This window comes from Carassius gibelio, chromosome B14 (genome assembly GCF_023724105.1).
Source record: "Carassius gibelio isolate Cgi1373 ecotype wild population from Czech Republic chromosome B14, carGib1.2-hapl.c, whole genome shotgun sequence".
NCBI classification, from domain to species: domain Eukaryota; kingdom Metazoa; phylum Chordata; class Actinopteri; order Cypriniformes; family Cyprinidae; genus Carassius; species Carassius gibelio.
In genome coordinates this window covers 13,691,371-13,713,192 of record NC_068409.1, presented here as the reverse complement: position 1 = coordinate 13,713,192, position 21,822 = coordinate 13,691,371, and the positions used below count along the sequence as shown (strand labels likewise).

The 21,822-nt window shown below is 36.4% G+C and overlaps 1 protein-coding gene across 1 annotated transcript in view; it reads right to left on the bottom strand.

Moving 5' to 3' along the window:
- Nucleotides 1-20,657, bottom strand: part of LOC127971373 (diacylglycerol kinase theta) — a 41,508-nt gene extending 20,851 nt beyond the window's left edge. Inside the window, exons 1-8 of the mRNA XM_052574341.1 lie at nt 19,906-20,657; nt 15,531-15,610; nt 7,408-7,507; nt 5,332-5,417; nt 3,962-4,087; nt 1,024-1,180; nt 244-318; nt 63-163 (exon numbers count right to left, since the gene is read on the bottom strand). Of these exons, the coding sequence (XP_052430301.1) occupies nt 63-163; nt 244-318; nt 1,024-1,180; nt 3,962-4,087; nt 5,332-5,417; nt 7,408-7,507; nt 15,531-15,610; nt 19,906-20,113 (933 nt within the window). The 5' untranslated portion in view covers nt 20,114-20,657. The remainder of the gene's footprint in view (nt 1-62; nt 164-243; nt 319-1,023; nt 1,181-3,961; nt 4,088-5,331; nt 5,418-7,407; nt 7,508-15,530; nt 15,611-19,905) is intronic.
- Between the last annotated feature and the right edge of the window lie 1,165 nt (nt 20,658-21,822).

Below are 21,822 nucleotides of genomic sequence, written 5' to 3'. Positions count from 1 at the left end.
CTGAGGTATGCAATGTTAAAGTTGAATTCAGGTGAAACTCGAATAGGTAAAAAACATCTCACCACTACTTCCTCATTCTTGATTATTCGAGGGATTGAAACCAAACGAAACTGATTCCGCTTAGCTGCATCGTCGCCATCGAACACTTTCAGCGTCTGTTTACCTGCAGGCCAAGAGGAAGGTGATTAATTTGGGCATGAAGGTGATTAGTATTTTCCATGATATTTTTGCCCAGGATAGTACCTGTGTCAGGTGATCCCGTAGACTGAGTTTCCTTAGAAGTTACTGGACTCGGAGTATCAACGTCATCCAGGTTATCTGGAGAAAATACACATCTCTGAGCATTTACACACATGTGATCTTGCTATCTTGATAATCAGAGGTGAATATGACACTCTTTAACAATAAATTAAGGCGTATACATGTATTAATTTCTTTTAGAAATTATTACAGCCTGCAAACCTATAATTATTTATGACACTGGACAACAAAATTATATGGGTACAATTTTTGAAATTCTGATTTGTGCATCATCTGAAAACTGAATAAATAAGCTTTCCATTGATGTATGGTTTGTTAGGATAGGGCAATATTTGATAAATAAAAAAAAAATGGAATCTGAGGCTGCAAAAAAATCTAAATATTGAGAAAACAGCCTTTAAAGTTTTCCAAATTAATAGTTAGCAATGCATATCACTAATCAAAAATTAAGTTTATATATATTTACGAAATTTGGAACATGATTTTCATTTAATATCCTAATGGTTTCTGGCATAAAAGAATAAATCAATAATTTTGACCCATACAATGTACATACATTATGCAAATATCTCTGTGCTACTTATGACTGGTTTTGTGGTCACATTTTAAGTGCATTACTATAAACGCAATTTTACTTTACAAGCCTGATGTAGTGCGTGCCAATCATGCTCTCCACAGAACTTGCCGTAAACCTGAACTCTCCTGTAAGTTTAAGGCGTTCCCTCAAATTTCAGTGACAGTGTGAACATGTCCAGACATTACCCATCTCGCTGTGCTGGGAATTTTCTGAGATTCGGTAACAGTGCATCTTGCTGAAGTTCCGTGAGCAGATCCACACACAGCTGGGGTGAAGAATCATGTTCTGCAACCGTCCCATGCTGCACTCTGGGGGGAGGATTATGTAACATGACGCATGTGCCTGCAAACATAAAAACACAGATAAGTGGTCCAGCCAAGAGATTACGAGCTACAGTACAGCTTAAAGACAACTGCAGTTTTTATAATAACATCAAGTGGTTCTACATTAATTAAACACAAAGCAATATATAGGAGGATTGGCCGTGTAATAAGTCTGCTCTATTAATCAGAGGATAAGTTTTTGTTAAAGAGCACAATGGTCAACTATTCACAGACTGACCTTTGCAGGGGTTTTAACCAACAATCTTTTGGTTACCAGTCTTGATACGCAGCCACAAGACCACACACCATCTCGACTCAAATAAAAGTACATCTACATTGAGTGAGTGTGTGTGTAAGGCCTTACTGCATGTCTTTGTTCTCAAATCCCTCTAAATCCTAGAGGTTTGTGCTTTCAAAGTATTTGTGTTGCAAATGGCCATTACAAATATGTACCCTGCAGTCTCTGTCCTTGAAAAACCTTTTGCTCAGGCACTAGTGCTTACATCATATACTAACCAACATGAAGAAAAACTAGTGCTAGGGAGGGGATAAAATGCATTGCACGCAAGTGTTCAGAGGGACATGGTCTTATAGTAGGAGTGCAGTAGAGCAGAGCTTTTTATCACCCGGAGCTAAATAAAACATAATGCATTAAAAAGTGGAGAGTGAGTCAGTGGAACCCCATGCTGTAATACCATTGACACATTGGTTTCAAATCCTGCCTCACTGCCTACATAGGCAGGTGACTTCTAAGTAAGCATCGTTGGTGAAATGGAAACTTGTAAAGTGAGTGATTTGCAACACAGACATACAGTAGCAAAAGTAGTAGTTTGCAATAGCAAAAATACAGAACGTAAAATTAATGTCTTGACAACTTATTTGGAAACAGACATCATGAGGACAAACACAATACTACTATTGAAATTTTTAAAGGTCCTATGACATGAAAATTTCACTTTCTGAGGTTTTTTAAGATTAATATGAGTTCCCCTAGCCTGTATATGCTCCCCAAGTTTCTAGAAATTTGAATCGGTGTAAATTGAGATTCTCTGCCTTTGAGAAAATGGAAGCTCAAACAGGCTGATCTTGAATCTCCTCGTTGTGACGTTGCAACAAGAGTTGTTACCTCCCCTTTCTCTGCTTTGCCCGCCCAAATATTTACATATAAATTAGTCGCAATGTCAGCAGAGGCGTTACAAACAGACTTTTATGATATGGATTCGACAGCACCGCCACAAACAGTGAGTAACAGTGTTCATTAATGCCTGATCTGTGATCAGTGATTTCTGATGGGTAGCTAATTATTCAAGTTCACACAGACTTTCTTTCTAAATCGTTTAATACTGTTTATGCATCAGTGAATCAAGCCAGTGACTAAACGATCAACTTCGCATTGTTTCTCTTAGTAGCATGAAACAAATCTGTTATTTAAATTGTGATTTAACTACAGAGAGCAATCAAAGAACGCTTGCTTTTTTCCGGAGCTGTTACACATCGCGAGTATATCTGTACACTTGCCCAAACTGCCGTTACAATGAATGACGCTGTTATGCTGCACAACGGAGCTCTTACTGCATTCATGTGTTTGCTGTTAGCTGTGGTGAAAGCATTTTGTGAGAGAAAACGTGTTGCAATAATGACGAGATCACTGCATCCACGCGATAAACAGACTCTGTCTACTCAATGCTCATCACTGCAGCCTTTCATGTGATGGGAGATCGAAAAAATTATTATATAATCCACACTTCCACGATTCGTTAATCTCGACAGCTGTAATAGTAAAAAAAAAAAAAAATATATATATATATATATATATATATATTTGAGAGGGGTTCCACAGGAACGCATATTGAATGCAAAGATGTCAGCCAATCACAACAGTTGTGGTTTACTCGGAGTCTCACAGCAGACACGCCCCTTCAAACAGAGCATTCAAGCCAGAGGGCTAATATCAGGATCTAAAAATGCTTTTTATTTCTAAATTTTAAATGTAAAAATCATACTAACAATATAAGTACACCTAAGGAAACATTAAAAAGCATTTAAAGAAAAGGAAATAACCCATGTCATGGGACCTTTAAGTCACACAAAATACTACTATTGAAATTCCAAAAGACTGTTTTGAACTGTTTTCAACATTGATAATAAAAAATGTTTCTTGAGCAACAACTGGATCATGTGCTGCTGAAGACTGGAGAACTGACTACTCCTAATTCAGCTTTTAGGCATATTAACCTTAAAAAAAAAATTGTAATACAATTCCCACAATATTACTATATTTACTTTATTTTTGCTAAAAATGTATCACTGCATTAAGAGACTTTTCTCAACATTTTTGGATATGTATATTCAAGTTCAACTTTCTTGGAATATTTTTTTTCCCCATTTTAGGCTATAGTCATGGTTTGAAGTTGATATTAATGTAGCTACATTACATAATGTAACTACCTACAGTACATTGAAACAAAGAAACCAGGTCAGGCAATAAAAGAAATTTCCACTGCCAAGATGACAAAGGAATACAAAAACACAGCAAGCTTGCCTGTATTCAGCTTCAGCAGAGTACATTTTTGTAAATGCTGACAGGAGCTGCATCCTACATTGCACCTGTTAAATAATAAATTGACTCATTGTGAGACACGACAGCCTGAGAGCCCACCTATAACTAAATAATGAAGCCGTTTGTGTGATGAATCCAGTTGACAGCAGGCAAACTGAAAGCGCTGAATGATAAGACAAGTGTGGCTGGGTGGACTTTATAAAAAAAAAAAATAATAATAATAACAACTCACACACTTACCGTAATGCCACACCATTCACATCTCATGCCAGCCAGGACATCGGAAGAACTGCAGGTGCGACGACAGACCTCACAGCGGGCACCTGAGGACATGTTCCCCTCCCGCCAGTGGTGCTGGTACGTGTCCTATCGGAGCAGCAGGGGATGATGGGTTAGGAAAAACCATGTGGCCAGTAACACAATCTAAAGCATTAATAAAGCTAGGGAATGTGATTTACCCAGGACAGGCTCCTGGATCAACATCCGTGTTACTCTTTATCCTGTCGTTAAACAACATTCTTATCCATCTATCATTTCCTGTCAATTTTAGGAGTAGGATAGTTTGATCTATAATTAGAAATGATCCAATTATATAATTCTATTTATGAGTAAATCGAATTAAGACAAAATCATGTTCTGATAAGGCAAATTATTTTGAGTGCTAGGGAACAAGATCAACAGTCTTCAAAATTGTTGTTTGACTAATCTAATGACTTTTCCCCAGCCAAGGATAAAAATATTAGCCTGTGTAAAAGTACAGTTAGTGTAATTTATGAACAAAAAAGGTATATAGCAATATTTAAAGCAGCGCTTACATAGAAGTCACTTTAAGCATCTTGCTGTTTGTTCAACACAATGAATTTACATGAAAAAAAAATTGAACATGGGCTAGATTTACATAAGGAACTTTTATGCCCTCATGCAAAACTCCACAAAATATAACACCTTTACACAGAAAGCATATTCCTAAGAGGATGCACTATAAATAATAATTATTCATCAGATAGATTTTCCATTGAATTCTATCTTTTTCGGTCAGTAAAATCAGTAAAAGGATTTACATTTGTGACATTTATAGCACAACTTCAGTGGCAAAAGCTCTTTTCATTAAATCAGTCACTGTGCGGTGGGTGCGTGGTTTTTATTCTGCTTCTTGTAATGTGAAAATGCAAAAGAACACACACTGCGAACTTGCAATCTAGTCCCCAATTTTAATAAACAAAATCCCATGTATTATTTCACTAGGGTGCACTCTGAGTTTCTAGTTTCTCTCTCCAATCATTGTCAAAACCTGCTTTCTCTTGGGAACAATACAATTTTATTTCCTTTCTTTTCTTCATTCCTTCGTTTCTAATCCCTATTAGCATCCTTTGCTGTGGGACAGTTTCTGAAGTAAAAAAAATCCAATCCAGATTATAATGCCAAAATGCCAGAAATAATTTTGGATTATACACCAATGCCTTTATTTGATAAGTGAAGTAAAACTTTCATTTACAGCAAGCTCTAATTTCTGTGTGGAGGTCGCCCATGGTTTTATTCTCTGGTCTACGGGCTTTAAATGTCGAGGTTGATACATCAGTAGATGGTGTAGTCATGGTTCTCATACTCACAATGTCTTGCCCTCCATCTTGGTGGCAGAAACGACAGTCGCTAACGCTGAACGGGGCACAGTCGCTGTGCACATGCAGCTCACACACTGAAAAACATGTGAGGTGAGGTTACAGTCTTTATGTGATTTATCCACTAAGCAAACATCATCTGAGGCATAACAGTTCATAAATGATTTTTTATTTCCACAGGGCAGTGGAAATCTGATGAACTGGTACTGCCTGCGAGATGATACAAAAAGTCATTTAATTCACATTAGTGTAACAAATGTTTGAGTAGGTGTGGGAATTAAAGACCGACTTTTCTTCTGAGCTTCATTTGTGCCTTTTGTAAGCATAGAGAGAGGGGAAGAGAAATGGAAGAGAGAGTTGAAGTGCAGTGTTTTTCTCTCAGCTCGGTTCTTAGAATTCAGCCCACTGCAAAAGGCCATTCTGCCATTTCCATGGCAACAAATGCTTTCCAAACAGGGACGACCAGCACAGACAAATGAGCAATAACAGAAGAAAAATAAGAAGAAAAAAACAAGAGGGTTTGGGGGAAACGGGAAAATAAAGGTTTTAGAGGAAACGATCTGATTATTAAAATAAAGTGGAAATGTTGAGCATTTTTTTTAAAACCCTGCTTAAATCTTCCCAGTTTCGTCCATTATGTTTGTTTAAGCTTGGCCCCGCAACTGTGTAAAACACCTCTAAAACCAGCCAAACAAACCAGATTGCACAGCAAACAATCGTAATGTGTATTAGCAGAGAAGAATATCTGACTTTCAGTAGGCCACACCTACATCTTTCTATTTTGGTTCATTTCCCAAAATACCACTTTGAATCGAGACTCTACTTTAATTGAACACAAACATAATCCACGCCTTTTCTGACCCTTGTAATTTCTGACTGCTTTTGCTACTATAAGATATACTTTCTACCAGCTCTAGGCTGAGCTTCCTTCTAAGAAAAGGTTTTCAAATAACTGACATGGTTTGCACTATCAACTGTCCTGTTAACTTTCCCTTCAAATGAGAAATATTATAAAACAGCTCTTTTATAGTCTAGGCTCCGCCCACAAGAGAGAATCCATTTCAAGGTAATTCACCTTTTTTTTTACCTTCTACAAAAAGGTAAGGTTAATTTCACACAAGTATACAAATCTTGATTCAAACTATACATGCATTATACTTAATAAACAGTCAACAAATAAAACTATTTTTTCCGTTCCCCCTCTCCTATATAAACACTTGGATCAGTCCAGCCAGCTGAAGATCATAATTGTATATTAACCCTAATCCTAGCCTTTCTCAAGTAAAGAAAATTCTGAAAGTCCTCTTAAAATGTCTTACATTTTTGGTATTAGACAATGTTGAACATTGTGAAGATTTTATTTTAAGGGCTACCTTTGTTAGATATTATCTTTGGTATTTTAGATGGTATTGGAGTAGTGTTTTCTGAGTGGGAGTTTTAGAGGAACTCCTATTCACTGGAAAAACTAAAAAAAAAATCATTTGGTTGATGCAGAAACATCTCCCCACCCTCTGATCATAACGTAACTACGTGTAAACATCGTTCGGCAGTTTTACTTGGAAAAGTAGATTGATGTTATTCTGGCATTCCAATAACTATCGATAAACCTGAAATGAGAGAAGAAGGATTGGAGTGGTGTTTCATTTAATGAGGTAGGAAATGTGCATAAGAAAAGTCACCGATCGCTACTATTGATTGGAATTCTGTTTGTGGCAAAGTCAGCTCATGACATGAAAAATGCCCTTATATTAGGAGTTAAAAATCATTAATATGGTGAAAACATCCTGATGCTATCATACTGTTGAAAAACACACACACACGTTTGTTTCTGTGAATTGTGGGGATTTTCCATAGACTTCTATTACTTTTATACTGCCCCTGCCCCTTACAGAAAAACTTCTGCACTGTTACACTTTCAGATAAACATAATTTACTATTTTTAATAATTTATTTTCCCTCTTAGGGACGGCAGGCCAGTCCCTACAATTACAAAAATTTCAGGCTTTACTATCCTTATGGGGACAATGCCACAATGTAGCATAAACAAGTACACACACACACACACACCTTCACAGCGCAGAGCTGAACTGCCTTCCAGATGTTTCCGACAAACACAGCAGAACCTCTTCTTCTGACCGGCGGGACCAAAGCAGTGCGCTACAGGAACCTATACCACAAACAAGGAGAAGAATGATTAATAAAATAAAATCTGGGACTCTGTCTTCGAGTGCACTAGTGAAACTCGTACCTCCGAGTCAGACTTACAACATTTCCACATTATTACACTTCCAACTCCACTTGAAGGGCACATTGTGCTGGTCCGAATTGAAACCAACTCACAAGTTATCTTCACATTGTCTGAGAGGTCTAATTCACTTCATGAAATCATATTTTAAAGAAAGGGTTCAATAATTCCGTGATCTGTTTGAGTCATTTCCAGGTCCACAAGAAATGTACACCCTACTCGGCAGATTTGGAAAGTATATGCATGCCAGAGAATGCAGCACCCTCAGGTTCTTCAGTTTAACACATTTTAACATGTTCTGAGATTTTATCTCAAAACCCACACAGAACATGTATCAGCAGATTTTATCTGTGCCTAGTCATACCATTTACCTAAAGTTTTCAGTTTTCCAAATCAGTGAGTCATTAAAAAAAACTGAGTTATTCTAACTAGTCACAAATCAGACATGACTAATGGGCTGGTCGTGTGTCAGTGAGCACTGCACGATCGGTATGTACCTCTGTGACATCACTTCCTGTCTGAGTAGTGTGAATGGTGGGAAAGCACGCAGATTCCTGCATTTCCTTCCTGTCTGGGGGAGGTGAATAGAAATGCATAAGGCATTTAGGATTTAAATAGTTGATGTCTTTTCTTTTTGATTTCATGTACCAAAAATAAACTTAAAAAATTCCCCAAGGAAAAGCAGAATAGGATCTAATTGTGTTGCAGATTATGAAGAAACCCCTCAGATTTATAAGAGAGGAAAGTTTTGATGTACAGCAATGCATGTGTAAAAAAGCAACAGAATAGAGAACGAGGAGTGTCGTATACTACATGCACGAAACATGGGCCATTCTTATAATTACAATTCATTCGCTTTCTGCTAATTCAACAGCAGCTGCTCCGGTCACATGATCCTAACTAAAATCTCATTGGACGGCTCATGATTTCGCTTTGCGAAACTGAAAAGATTAGTCGGACTAATTGTTCTGACTAATATTCAAATTTTTGGTGCGCATATGTTTGCAGTCTATGTGGAAGCATCCATAGAAATGCATTTTATTCCAGCACGTCATCGCATATGATATTCATTTCATTTTTTTCGTAAATAATATTCAGAAAAAAAGTGAACATAATAATACACTGAAACCTTATACTTCCTCTGTTAAGGCCTTTCCACACTGAGTGCCAAAAAACTTTCTTCCATGAGTGTCAGAACACACATGAAATATGAAAGCATGTAGACATAAGTAACATAAGATCTGCTTTCTGAATTTGTTTTATATGCAGCACATGTTTATGACAAATATTTACAGTGTAGCATTATTAAACATACAAAGAGTGCATTTGTCTGCTTACGGAATCAAAATCAAATATAAATCACAATAGGAAATTATTACAATGACTCGATATACATATTCAATTATATGCATTCAAAGAGTGGTTTTCCCTTTCCTTCCACATATTTACATTCTATAGAGGTCCCTTTACATCTAAAATGCAATTTTGGTTGATCAGTTCAGAATCAGGTAGCATTTGACCACATCAAAATCTAAGTTTAAATGCACTGTGATCAGATCAAGGAGACCACAGCCGCATGTATACTGTAAAACAATGCATTTACACTGATGTAGATGCATCAGATGCATTGAGCATCACATTGGAATTGGATTGTGACTTAATGGAATGAATCAAGTTGATTCACAATGGAATCCAGCTAAATAACATCCAGAATTCAACTTTTAACTTTTAATGTGAGCATAGCTTGAGCTTTCAAAGACCCAAAGCAAATTGTTCTGATGTAGTGAAGAGATGCACTGACAAATCCCAGCCGGGCTGTCTTGTTCCGTGTGCCCATCTTTAACGAGTGATTTCACGGGAACACGTTCTGAATCACACAGCAGATTGTGAAAGCACAGAAACAGGGGAGGAGAAGTCAGGCTTTTTGCTCTCTCCTTCCCATTTTCTCACTCCTGATGGGCAGCACTTTGGTCTTTCGGCTGCTTGATGAGCAGGTTGGCAATTAATTCTACAAACACTTCAGTAGGCTGGTGAATTATTGGTTACAGGTGTGTTCTGGTACCAAACCAGTTCGCCCAAGGCATTCTGGGTAAGTGAGACATGCTCTTGAGCCGGTCTTCATTCACTATGCTGCAAAAAACATCATTATAATTCTCACACACAGGAAAAACTCCCTTTAATTGGCGGAAAATTCCCTTTAGGATGTCTATACTAGAACATCAACAATGCCACTGAAATGTTCCCAGACACATGGTAAGGACATCGATAAAATAATCCACGTGACATCAGTGGTTCGACTGTAATATTATTAAGCTATGAGAATACTTTTTGTGTGCAAAGGAAACAAAAATAACGTATTTATTCAACAATTTCTTCTCTTCCGTCTGTCTTTGACACACGTTCGCTATGGAGGGTCAGACTCAGAAAGCTCTCAGATTTCATAATTTGTGTTCTAAAGATGAATGAAGGTTTTAAGGGTTTGGAATGACATAAGGGTGGGTGATTAAAAACTGAATTTTCATTTTTGGGTGAACTATCCTTTTAAGTCAAGTCAGGTCAAGTCGAGCTTTATTTTCATTCCGCTACACGTGTGAACATACAGTGGAGCGAAATGTCGTGTCTCGCAGGAGCACTGTGCTACACAAATAAACATAAAAATAAACACACAACACTAGACGTAAGAACAATTTTTAGACCTACATAGCTAACTTTCTGAAGCGGTAGTCTAACTACATGTATACTATAAAAAACTGACTATACATATAACCTAAGACAGACTAAACAAGTACTTTACATAATAACTGTACATGATATTGTGCAAAAGAGGTATTTAAGGTTAAGAAGCAAGTAGTGCAATGTGATTTCTGGTACATTCACAAGTAAACATTTGTGACCTTGTAACATGGAGTCTTTATAAGAAAGTGTCTGGTGCATATAGAGAGAAAAGAGTGCGTGTTTCTACAGGTGGTTTGTCCAGCCCACTCACCTGTGTGTAGCACACTCAGAATTGCACAGTGTTCTTGAGGTTTTCAACAGTTTTCATGTGGTGTGGTGGGATGGGGGAGAGAGGATCCTGGTTTCAGGAGCTAGGGTTGTGGATGGGATTTCAGAGGGGGTTGAGGTGATTCAGGGCTCTCACAGTCTTGGGGAAAAGCTGTTGAGCAGTCTTGTAGAGTGTGCTCTGATGCTACAATACCGTCTTCCTGATGACAAGAGCTGAAAGAGACTGTGGGAGGGACGGGTGGGGTCTTTCATGATACTGGTAGCTTTACTAAAGCATTGTACAAATAAAATGTCCAGAATGGAGGGGAGAGAAGCACCGATGATCTTTGCAGCTGTGTTCACGGTCTGCTGTAGGGTCTTGCGGTCAGCAACACAGCACTGCATTTAACATATAATATACCAAGGTATCCCTTTCAGGGTCCTGAGGACCTGTGATAAGCTGCTGTACCCCTTAAAGGTACCATTATTTTTTGCAGATCTTTCTCTGATAGTGAACATGCAAGTACTGCAAAAAGGCAAGGGACATTAACTCAATTACAGTGGCAGACCTGTCAATGTCAGTGAAAAAAAAAAAACGAAGTGACATTTATGGCAGACATTCTCACTGCAGCACAGCACACAGTGTACAGTGGGATAGATTAGGTGGCTTACTCAATATTTGGATATATGGCTTGGGAACACAAAGAAAAATAGCTTGACATTTGCTCAAGCAAATCAGGCTATTTAGACTCTTGTGAGGGAGCCAGAAATCGAACTCGCTGATGTCTGAGCTCACAGACACGGAACAGCTGTTTAGAAGCCTGGATCGCCTTCATTTTCATAATGCTGAGAAATGTCATGAGCCAAAATACAGATATTGCACAGAAAACACCTAAACTCTAGGGACCAAAATATAATTCCATGTAATACGGAGGAAAATATGGTGAGGTTTTGTGGTTAAGGCTGCTGAGGTTCACAAGATCTTTGATGATGAGGCCTCAAACAAACACACACACACAGACACACACACACACACACACACACACACACACACACCCTACAGCATGTGTCCTTGAGCTGCGGCCCACCTCTCCCTCCTGCAGTGGACACATCCTCACTGGCTCTAGGCATCCCGGGGGAGTCACTACAGTAGACTGCAGAGCATCCTACCGGACGTGACCTCGCTTCCTGTCATTAGCCGCCATCTCTCTAATCCTAAAGGTGACTGGCTCCTGTAAATGTCTACTGCTGAGGTACTAAATCCGAAATGGTGCTTTTGGAAAAAATGGATGGAAAAATGATGCTTGATTTTGTTTTGCTAGCCCATAACATAAAGCTTTCCCTCTTTGTTGTTTTGATTAACATTCATAGAATAGATTAAGATTCGTGATACAACAAAGTTACATTTTGAGTAATTACTTTAAGGATAACGTGATATCAAATATTACTCGATTTGTGTACTCAATTATACCTGGCAGTGGTTATTGCTAACTAAAACTAAAATTATAAACGGATTTAAAAAAAAAAGCTGAAATAAAATAAAATACTAATATTAAAATAAAATAATTTTAACTCAAAAAAACTTTAGAACAAAAATATCAAAAGCTGAAAAAACTAAAAAAACTTAAATTACAATGTAAACGAAAACAATAAAAATAAAAGCTACTATATTAGTATATAAACCTTACAAAATAAATAATAATAATAACTGAATGGAACATAATATTTAAATGGAATTTATGAGATAATTCAAAGGTTTTCGTATCCCATGCTTGTTATTTTTTTTTTTTTTTTGCGTAACTCACTTTTTTATGTTTCAGAAAACGAGATTTAATATGTTCAATTTGCATCAAGTAAATGTATCTTGATGTTTAGATATTTGTATTGGAAAACAAAATTTGCAGTGCATGCAACATTTAATGCCATGGCATTAAATTTAGGACTTTCTGCCATGAATTTAGGAATTGGGAATTAATTTAGAATTTTAGACCTTTTTTAGACCTTAATTTGTGGGAGGTGAATTAAATCCTATATTAAAATAACATTGGTCCCTTATTGTGAATGTTTCATCACAAGTTACTCCAAAGAAAATTTTTATTTCACAACTTCATTAAATTTAAAACCTGTCTATTTAACACAACCATACATTTTATCCTGTCAAACTGATTTTGTTTTGGAAATCTGTTACATTTCAGAAGTGAAATGTGTTGCATGCACGTTTTCTTGTTTTTAAAATGATTCAACCATTTATTTTATTTCCGCTTATTCACAGAAGGTGATACATGATTATTATAAACTTTTTCAAGTCTTAAAGGAGATATTCTTGATTTTCAGTAATGACAGTGTCGAATGGCTGCAACTGTTGTGTTCGTATTTCCTCAGATGCGGTTCAGCGAGGTTGTTTAGTAAAGGTTAATGGAGCAGTTGGCTCGGAGACTGATTCACTCCTACACCACCCACCCACCCACAAACACACATACACACATGCTCACACACACACAGAGCTGAGAAAAGTCTTCAGCCAGTACAAAAAAAAAAAGTCACATCCATTTCCTTTTCAAACTGAACTCATCAGTCTTACAGCCAGAGAAACTAGAAAAAGAGAATTAAAACACTGCATGCACTTTCTTGTTGTCTCTGCATGCATTATGTATGAAAGCAAACTTCTAGAAGAGTCTCTAAGGCCCTGTGTTTTATGCAGACCAGTGGTTTCTGTTCCACCTCATTATCTTTCGGTTTAAATGAAGTTTTGCTGTGGCATGGTTCTTGATTCAGCCTTCTGTCGTGCCCTACGGCTGCTCTGATGCGATTGGCCGGCCGGTTTGGCGAAAGCGAGGCAGGTATTTCTCACTGTGAACACAGCGCTGATGCAGTGGCACATGTGGTATCAGCACTTTGAGAGGATGAAGTTTCCAAGCAGCAAGCATCTCATGCGGTTACTTTATCACATGCTGTTAACCAGCAAGAACTGTTCAGTTTTTCATGGTAAAAAATGTACATCCTGTTTTATATTTAGCAGTATTTCTTCAAGACCAAGTAACTGTTCAAAGTCATAGGACAGTTTTCAGTCATTGTTATGGATAAGAACCCTGCTAATGCCCACTTATTATTCCAATCCTAATTAATAAATTAACATTTAAATAATAAATAAATAAATACATGGATATGATTTTTTTTTTTTAATCTAATTTTTAATTTGAATCCTCTAATTATCTAAGTACAAATTGTCCATGTCTAAAACCGCTGGCCTAGCAACTAGACAAACAATAACGGTGTCGTTGTTAACCAAACTAAACCAAAACATAACACAAAACTCAAAACACAAAACAAAGTAGAAGATGAAAAAGCAAAAAAATCAAAATAAATAAATGTTGTTTTGAAAATTAGAAATGTTGCCTTGGGATCTAAGGGACGTGAAAAGTGCTAAAATCAATAAAACTTAATTAAAAAATACATGTAAGCTATATACAAAAAAAAAAAGAAAGAAAGAAAAAAATATAGAAAAAATATATAGAAATAAAAAACTAAAATTATTTCTAAATATTAATAAATAATATAATAGTAGGCCTATACAAATAATACTAAACTAACACTGGACAAAGAATGCAACAATATTACAATAATAAAATAATATTAGTATTGTTTTTTTGTTTTGTTTTTCTTCTATGGACTAAGCTAGTATAAAACAATGTATCCACAACATCACATATCAAGAAAATGGATTCATATAAAACCATAGCACCAGGCAGAAAGTTAAAATGGTGAAATGAACAGTTTAGCAGCCATTATGAAAATATTTGACTCAAATATGACTAACCGAACAGAATCAAATATGCTAGAGCAAAGTGTAACAAACCAAATCAGCATGCCAACACATTATGTTCATATCACCAAGGCCATTGCTGAAATTTACAGGGATGGCGACAAAATTTGTATAAGTGGGCCCCTTCATCCCCGGCCTGGGACAATGATGGCCCTGCATTATATCAGTACAATGAGGTCATCAGCTGTAGATTGGGTTTATAATCAGTAGTTAGTATGCAGAGAGAAAAAAACTTCCGGGCAAGGCTGTTATAATAAAGCTCTTGATTATTACTAGATGAGCTGCTATCAAAGCCACAAAGGCTGGCTGACATTTGGCCTTCACGAAAGACCACAACACGGCAGGAAGTCATCAGTAATTCATTATGAAAGCTGGACAAAGGGCTACACTGACTGCTGTGTCACTGAGCAAAACAGCTCCAGTCAGTACTAAATTATTCCATGTAGATTCAATGCGTAATGCACTTCCTGTTTGTCATGCAAAGCCACGGATAAGACAGGTAAAGCATCAACTGCTAATTATGATCTTTCTTGCATGATCATACCCTGCAATACAGCTTGATCGTTCCTCATTAACAACATAATTGTTCAAGACTTTGTGTCCGCTATCATCAGAGCATCCATTCAGCGTTGTGATGCCTCAATAATGCTTTGTTAGTGAAAACAATCTTGTCTTGCCTCGTAAGTTTAATATCCAAGCTACATTAAAAAAAAATAAAGAAAATATCTTTTGTACAAAAACAATGAAGCTTTTTTCCAATGAATTTTTATAAAACCATCAACAGAACAGAACCATTGCTTTTGCATCCAGATGTTTAAAATATTTATTTAGTTTTTATTAAAAAAATTCTCATGATCAAAAAATTTCATGATTGTAATGGAGGGTTTTTACTGAAAAACAAAATGAAGGAATGAATAAAATAAAATATATTTTTGCAGTACAGGAAAGGGAATGTGCTTAATTGTTCTAGAAAATGTCACATAATGAAAAAAAAAATATATATATTTTTTTTGTCATAAAATATTACCAGATTGTGTGTGTGCATGTTTTTTTATTTATTTATCTTACATGTTTTATGAGATTTACTTATAAAACTAATGATGTATGTCTGCCCCGTCATATGTGGCACGTTTCACTCACCTGAACTTGTGTGGGAGCCATACAGGAACACACGGTCCTGACGTGCTTCAAACACTTCTCATGTGACATGAAGTTACACACTGCAAGGAAAAAAAGAGAGAGAGATGTAGTGTAGGCCACAGAATTATGGTGCATTATGTTGCCAAGATATGTGAGTAAAGCAGCTTTAGCAAAAAGAAAACTTGTCATTCTTTCCCAGCAGTGAAAGTAAAGCCCAGTGTACCATGTTGTGATCTTCACAATTTAGAATTCACCCTAGAAATAAATCAATCTTTAATAGCACCAAAAGGAATAGCAGGCATATTTCATGAACAGCTCTTAAAAGAACAATGTGTAACAATGACAAGAGCAATGATCAGCTGTCTCTATGGTTGATGGCGGCTGTGTCCCCTATTTACGCTGCTGTCAGAGCTCACATTGGCCCTCAGCACAGACTGAACCTCACTGATGCATTTGTTAGTTTTCATGCTTGCCAGAGACAGGAAGTGATCTCGCTGGTCAGGCTGAGCTCCTCTCACTATCAAAACCACAAGAGCAAGGAAAAACATTTGAAAGTTTACCGTACCAAAGTCGTGTTCTCACGCACACTGTAAAGCCCACCACTCTAGTGAAATTGGAAACAGTAAGAAATGACATGCACACGCTGCTAAGGAAATCACAAAGACTGTTTTGTTTACACATTCATTATCAACACAAGCCTTTGGCACGTGAACCCATTAAACCGTTTTAACAACTTTTTTTTTTTTTAAAGCTAACATTGCAAAACACTAGTGACACATAGTCAGACTAGCCACGAGACTAGAAGCCAGAGTTTCACCTCATGTTAATTCTAAAATATAAAAAGTCAGTGGAGAGTGCTACTAGAAGATGCAACTGACCTTTTGACCACTGTAAATTATAAAACAAAATGAAAAGAAAAAATCATAACTACAAAATAACTACATATACATATATATATATATATATATATATATATATATATATATATATATATATATATATATATATATATATACACACATATATACACATGTATATATATATATATACATGTGTGTGTGTGTTTTATATATATATATATATATATATATATATATATATATATATATATATATATATATATATATATATACATTCTCTTAATTTAATATTCAGTAAAATGTCAATGCCAACTGTATTCTGCAACTGTAGGACAACACAAAATGAAAAGAAAAAATCATAACTACAAAATAACTACATATATATGTGTGTGTGTGTGTGTTTTATATGTATATATATATATATATATATATATATATATATATATATATATATATATATATATATAGATAGATAGATATATACACATTCTCTTAATTTAATATTCAGTAGAATGTCAATGCAAACTGTATTCTGCAACTGTAAAGAGTAATTTCTACCTGATTTAGCACATATAAATGAGTTAATTTTATATAAATTCATGTATGTAGATTGATTCGATTTTCGTTTGAAAATCAAATCGAAATTGTTACAGCCTATTGTAAGGAGACACACCAATTAAAATTGTTATTATTATTATATTTTTTCATGGATGATGAAATATATTTCTGACCTGAATAAAACCAGTTAGTTTAGATGTTACCATTTTTATGTTAGCATTTTTCATGTTGTAGGCAAAAAATATTTCCTGAAAAAGAGATGATAATAGAACCTCGACCAATAAATATAGCGTTTTAATCATAATTACATTCTACAGTAATTAACAGTTGTGCATGCACAGTTGAAATGGTCAACATAATATATTTTTTAAATACATGAAACATATCTGGGTTTTCTGAGACAGACCTATTGTATATAAGCTGATGAATTAATTGTCTCATGCATTATATCAAAAAATCATTTAGTAAGTAATCTTATATCTGTAGTTTGATTAATGTAATATTGGCTTTAAACAGGACTGCTACGAAAAAAACAACAACAAAAAAATTCCTCTACAATTGTACATTTAAACAATAAAGAAAAAAAATGTTATAGCCGATTGTATAGCCACACCAGTTAAAATTTAAATTATTATTATTCTATTTTTGACATCACAGAATGGTCAATTATTCCAAATAGTTCCTTATGTAATGATAACACTTTTCGGTTTCAAACAAGAATTTCCAGTTCTGTGAGACAGCATAAGATAATTTACATATTTAGCTTTCAAGTATTTTAACAAATTTAGTTTTCATTAAATAAGTCTTCATTTAAGAACATCTAGTGTATCTATATTATATCAGTCAACCGTAACAAAGGGCTATATTCATGTCTTTCATTACAATTTACTATGCAGAAATTTGTTAGTCTGACATGTTACTAGTCTCTATATGAATGCAATAAACACACACCGCTAATGACAGCGTAGCGCGTGCATGTGTGTGCTTATGTTCTAGTCTCCCTCGGTCCCTCTGGCTACAGCATCCAGCCTGCCGTCTTGCTCCATTGGACTACATGTTGCCATGCCAACCTGTTAGAGTCAATCACGACTTCACTGCAGCGCATTACGTAACAGAAACATCTCATTTCTGCCTCACTCTGCCTGGTAACATCCATATTGTCAATCAGTATCTGCTTTCTATCCCTGCCTGTCTCACGGCCACATCAATCCAGTCCACTTGTCTCTAAACTAATGCTTCATTCATATAGGACCTGTAGTGAAACCCTGGTGAGCAGCACAACATAGTGGAATCTACCCAAGAAATCATAACTGGCTTTAAAAAGGCAAGACCAGACGATTTTACATTCACTCTATGTGCATATAGAAAAACATCAGACATCAGATAGAAGGGGATATTGCTCCATCAATACTTTGCAGTCATTTGCAGCGCATAAAAGTTTATACAGCTCAGCAGCATTGTGATGAATTCTTATAAAGAGTCAAAAGAAATGAGTTCAGACTCTGGCTAGTCTTTAGAGGTGATACTCTATCATAGATTCTGCAAGGCCAAGGGTTAGGAAACCTGTCCTGAATACAAAAGGAGGTATAGCTGGTACTTCCTCCCACGTGCATTACAATAGATTAAAGCTTCACAAAAGCATCATAAATTCACAAAGGCATTATAAATTTGTTCATATGACTCATGTGCTACATTCCAAGACTTTTGACGTCATTCTTTGCATCGCAAATTTAGGTAGTGATTCACTGAAAAGATTGGTATCCACCCTTGCATTTAGAGTTTATGAGAGAAGAAGTGAATGATTCATTCAGTAAATGACCCAATCCAGCTGTCAAGTTCAGTTCACCGATTCAATGATTAGTTTGCAGACAATATACAGCTCATTGGAGTAGAAGATTATCAGGGAACAAGAGATCAAATATCAATTTGCTCATTACACAAAGATAATTTTTGACTTCTGAAAACATGGAATATACTAATATGGACTCTTTTTTTCTTTTTTACTCAATTCAGTGTAATCTGGGCTGTCGGTTGTAGTCTTGAATCCTGCAAAAGAAAATCAGTCATACCACTGGGCATCACTGAGGTTTGTTCAGAAGATCTGCTTTGGATTAAAGTCTAACATGCTAAACAACTACATGTTTATTTGCTACCCAAATAAGCAGCTCTGTAAAGAGAAACATGTTTGGTGAACATCTGACTGAAGTGAGAATAGTACAGATCTTCTCACACTGTCACCGGCCTCCATCAATCAGATGGATCTCATCAAAGTGTCTTCCTGCACATGACCAGCCAATCACAGATCCCTGTCCAACAGAAGGAGTGTGTCGGATCGATCTGCATCAATGGGTCTCCTCCAATTAGTCGATCATTCTGTCGAGAGTGATGTTTGAAGAAGAGAGAGAGAGAGAGAGAGAGATGCTGGACATCCTCCATCTTTTTTTTTTTTTTTTTTACATTATATTTTTCATTCCTTTCCCTTCCAGGAAGGCATGTGCACCGATCGTAATCATTCATAACTGCCAATCAAATTTGTTGGAAAATTCCATTTGAAACTAAATCAGAAACTTCAAATGCACTGGTTAAGTGTCCCAAAATGCATTAAAACTGTCAACTGACAAATTTTTATTTGAGAGAGTATTCCTCTAGAACTATATGTCTATTAACCATAGAACTGCCATCTAATTCTACCACAGCACTTTTGCGTAAAGGCATCTCTTTCCACTGTCGAGTTAAGGCTGCTCTCTGCCTGCTCAGAACTCTGTGTAAAGAGAAAATTAAGGCTGCTCTGACCTACCTCATACCCCAGTATCAAAACATACAGCTGTATTTGTATCTGTGTAAATGCATTTCTCTAAGGACACCTATTGCCACTTCAGAAGAGCTTCTGTGTCTCCTTTGCAGCAATGTGGAATTAGAGAAGGTAAAAACGATAAAGAGAAGATAAACCATCTTACCTTCACAAACAAACCCGACAATCCCCCATATGAAGTCGCTGCAGTGATGACAGAAGGTCGGTTTGGTCAGGGTCACTTTCCGAAAGCAGTGTCCGGGAGCGTTAACGGAGTACCGCGCCTTTGAACCGGGCGACTGCTGCGCCTTTTTCCTCCCGGGTCCGGGGCTCGAGCTCGGGCTGTCGTGCTTCACCCGACCGCTGTCTGCCATGTCGGTCACTTCCAACGTAGATCCAGTGCAAAACGCCGAGATAAAAAGCTCAACTAGCTTGGTTGTTGTGGAAGTCACATACGTGATTTAGCAGTTATGTTAAACCCCATCGAGTCATCGCTGAATAAAGTGAATGTTTCTGTTCTCCAGCTACAGCGTATAAACAAGAGTCGGAAACGCGACTTCTGGCTACAATGTATCAATGTAACAAAATATCTGAACGTTCCAATTAGAGCGCGCGTGTAGTTAGTGTGAGAGCTTCACTATCTGACCATCTAACCAGACATCAAACTCAATACATATGCCAGTCTGCCTTTACCGACGAAAACCAGCAGTCTGCCAATGCAAGAAGGGAAAATTAAGCAACTGCGTCCACATATATGATGCGCTGTTGTTAAAATCGTCACAAAAGCCTGTTTTTTATCATTTACGCTGCTTTTCACTTTCTCACCTCAGGTTTTCACTAACACAAGCGTCTGTAACTTCCGCCTGTAGTACAGCTCCGGGCAGAGAAAGAAAAACATATAGTACACAAGAGCTTCACACCAGGAGCCTCAGCTATGGAAAGCCGTTTTAATATGTATTCCAATGGAATAACGTTACCTATGTTACTAGCGCTTGCTTTCAAAGTAGTGTCTACTTTTAAATGTCAGTTTATTCATTAGATACTAGTAGCCTATTTACTTCAGTAGTTACTATTCAAATATTTGGTTGTAATTTTTCTTTACATCGGAGTCTGTTCATAGTCAGTATTCCCAAACCACTCTGATGGAAATTCATAACCATTTTGCATTTTGATGAATTGGAAGCTATTTCATTGATCTGTTTACACCCCAGTGACGGTAGGGGGTAGGCCTACTTTTTCATGCTTAAATTTGGTCCTCTGAAAATCACACATTTAAATGTGAATCACTTAGCAATTCATATTAAATCATCTTCTCATGAGATTTGGTTAGACATTTCCATTATTATTGGTAACAAATTGCAAATGTTAAACCTGGAATAGTGCACCTATCACCGAAAATACCCCCCAGTGTCTACATTCCCCAGTTAATGCCATCTTACGAAAAAAACAAGACAAATGACAAAAACAATTAAGTTTCTGAAATATAAAAATAAATATTAAATAAATAGAAATAATGGAAGAAATAATGGAAATAAACACAGGCCAGGTGACGATATCAACACCGCCTCTAATTGTAAATAAATAAATAATAAAAAGAAAAACGAATGAAACCTAAAATAGCCAAATCTATTTAATATTTAATCAGCTTGCCACACACAAAAGAGTTCCAAGCAGGATCCACAGGCTGTTTTTAGAATGCGGAATTCCGTTGTGACGTCGACGTTCGCAGGACATTATGGGATGTTGCTTTAAGGAATAGTTCACTCAAAAATTTGCTTAAACATTCTTGGGTCATTCAATGTGTAGATGAGTTTCCTTCCTCATTCAGATTTGGAGAAATTGAGCATTACATCATTGCTCACCAATGAATCATCTTCAGTGTATGGGTGCCGTCACAAAAAGAGTCCACAACAACAACTCCAGTCCATCCATCATCATGTGAAGCGAAAAGCTGTGTTTGTAATAAACAATTCCATCATTAAGACATTTTAATTTTAAACCATTTCTAAAATATGAGACTTCTATTATATTGGTTTCTTTAGCGAATCTTGTCCGAATCAGGATAGAAATATGCACAGATCAA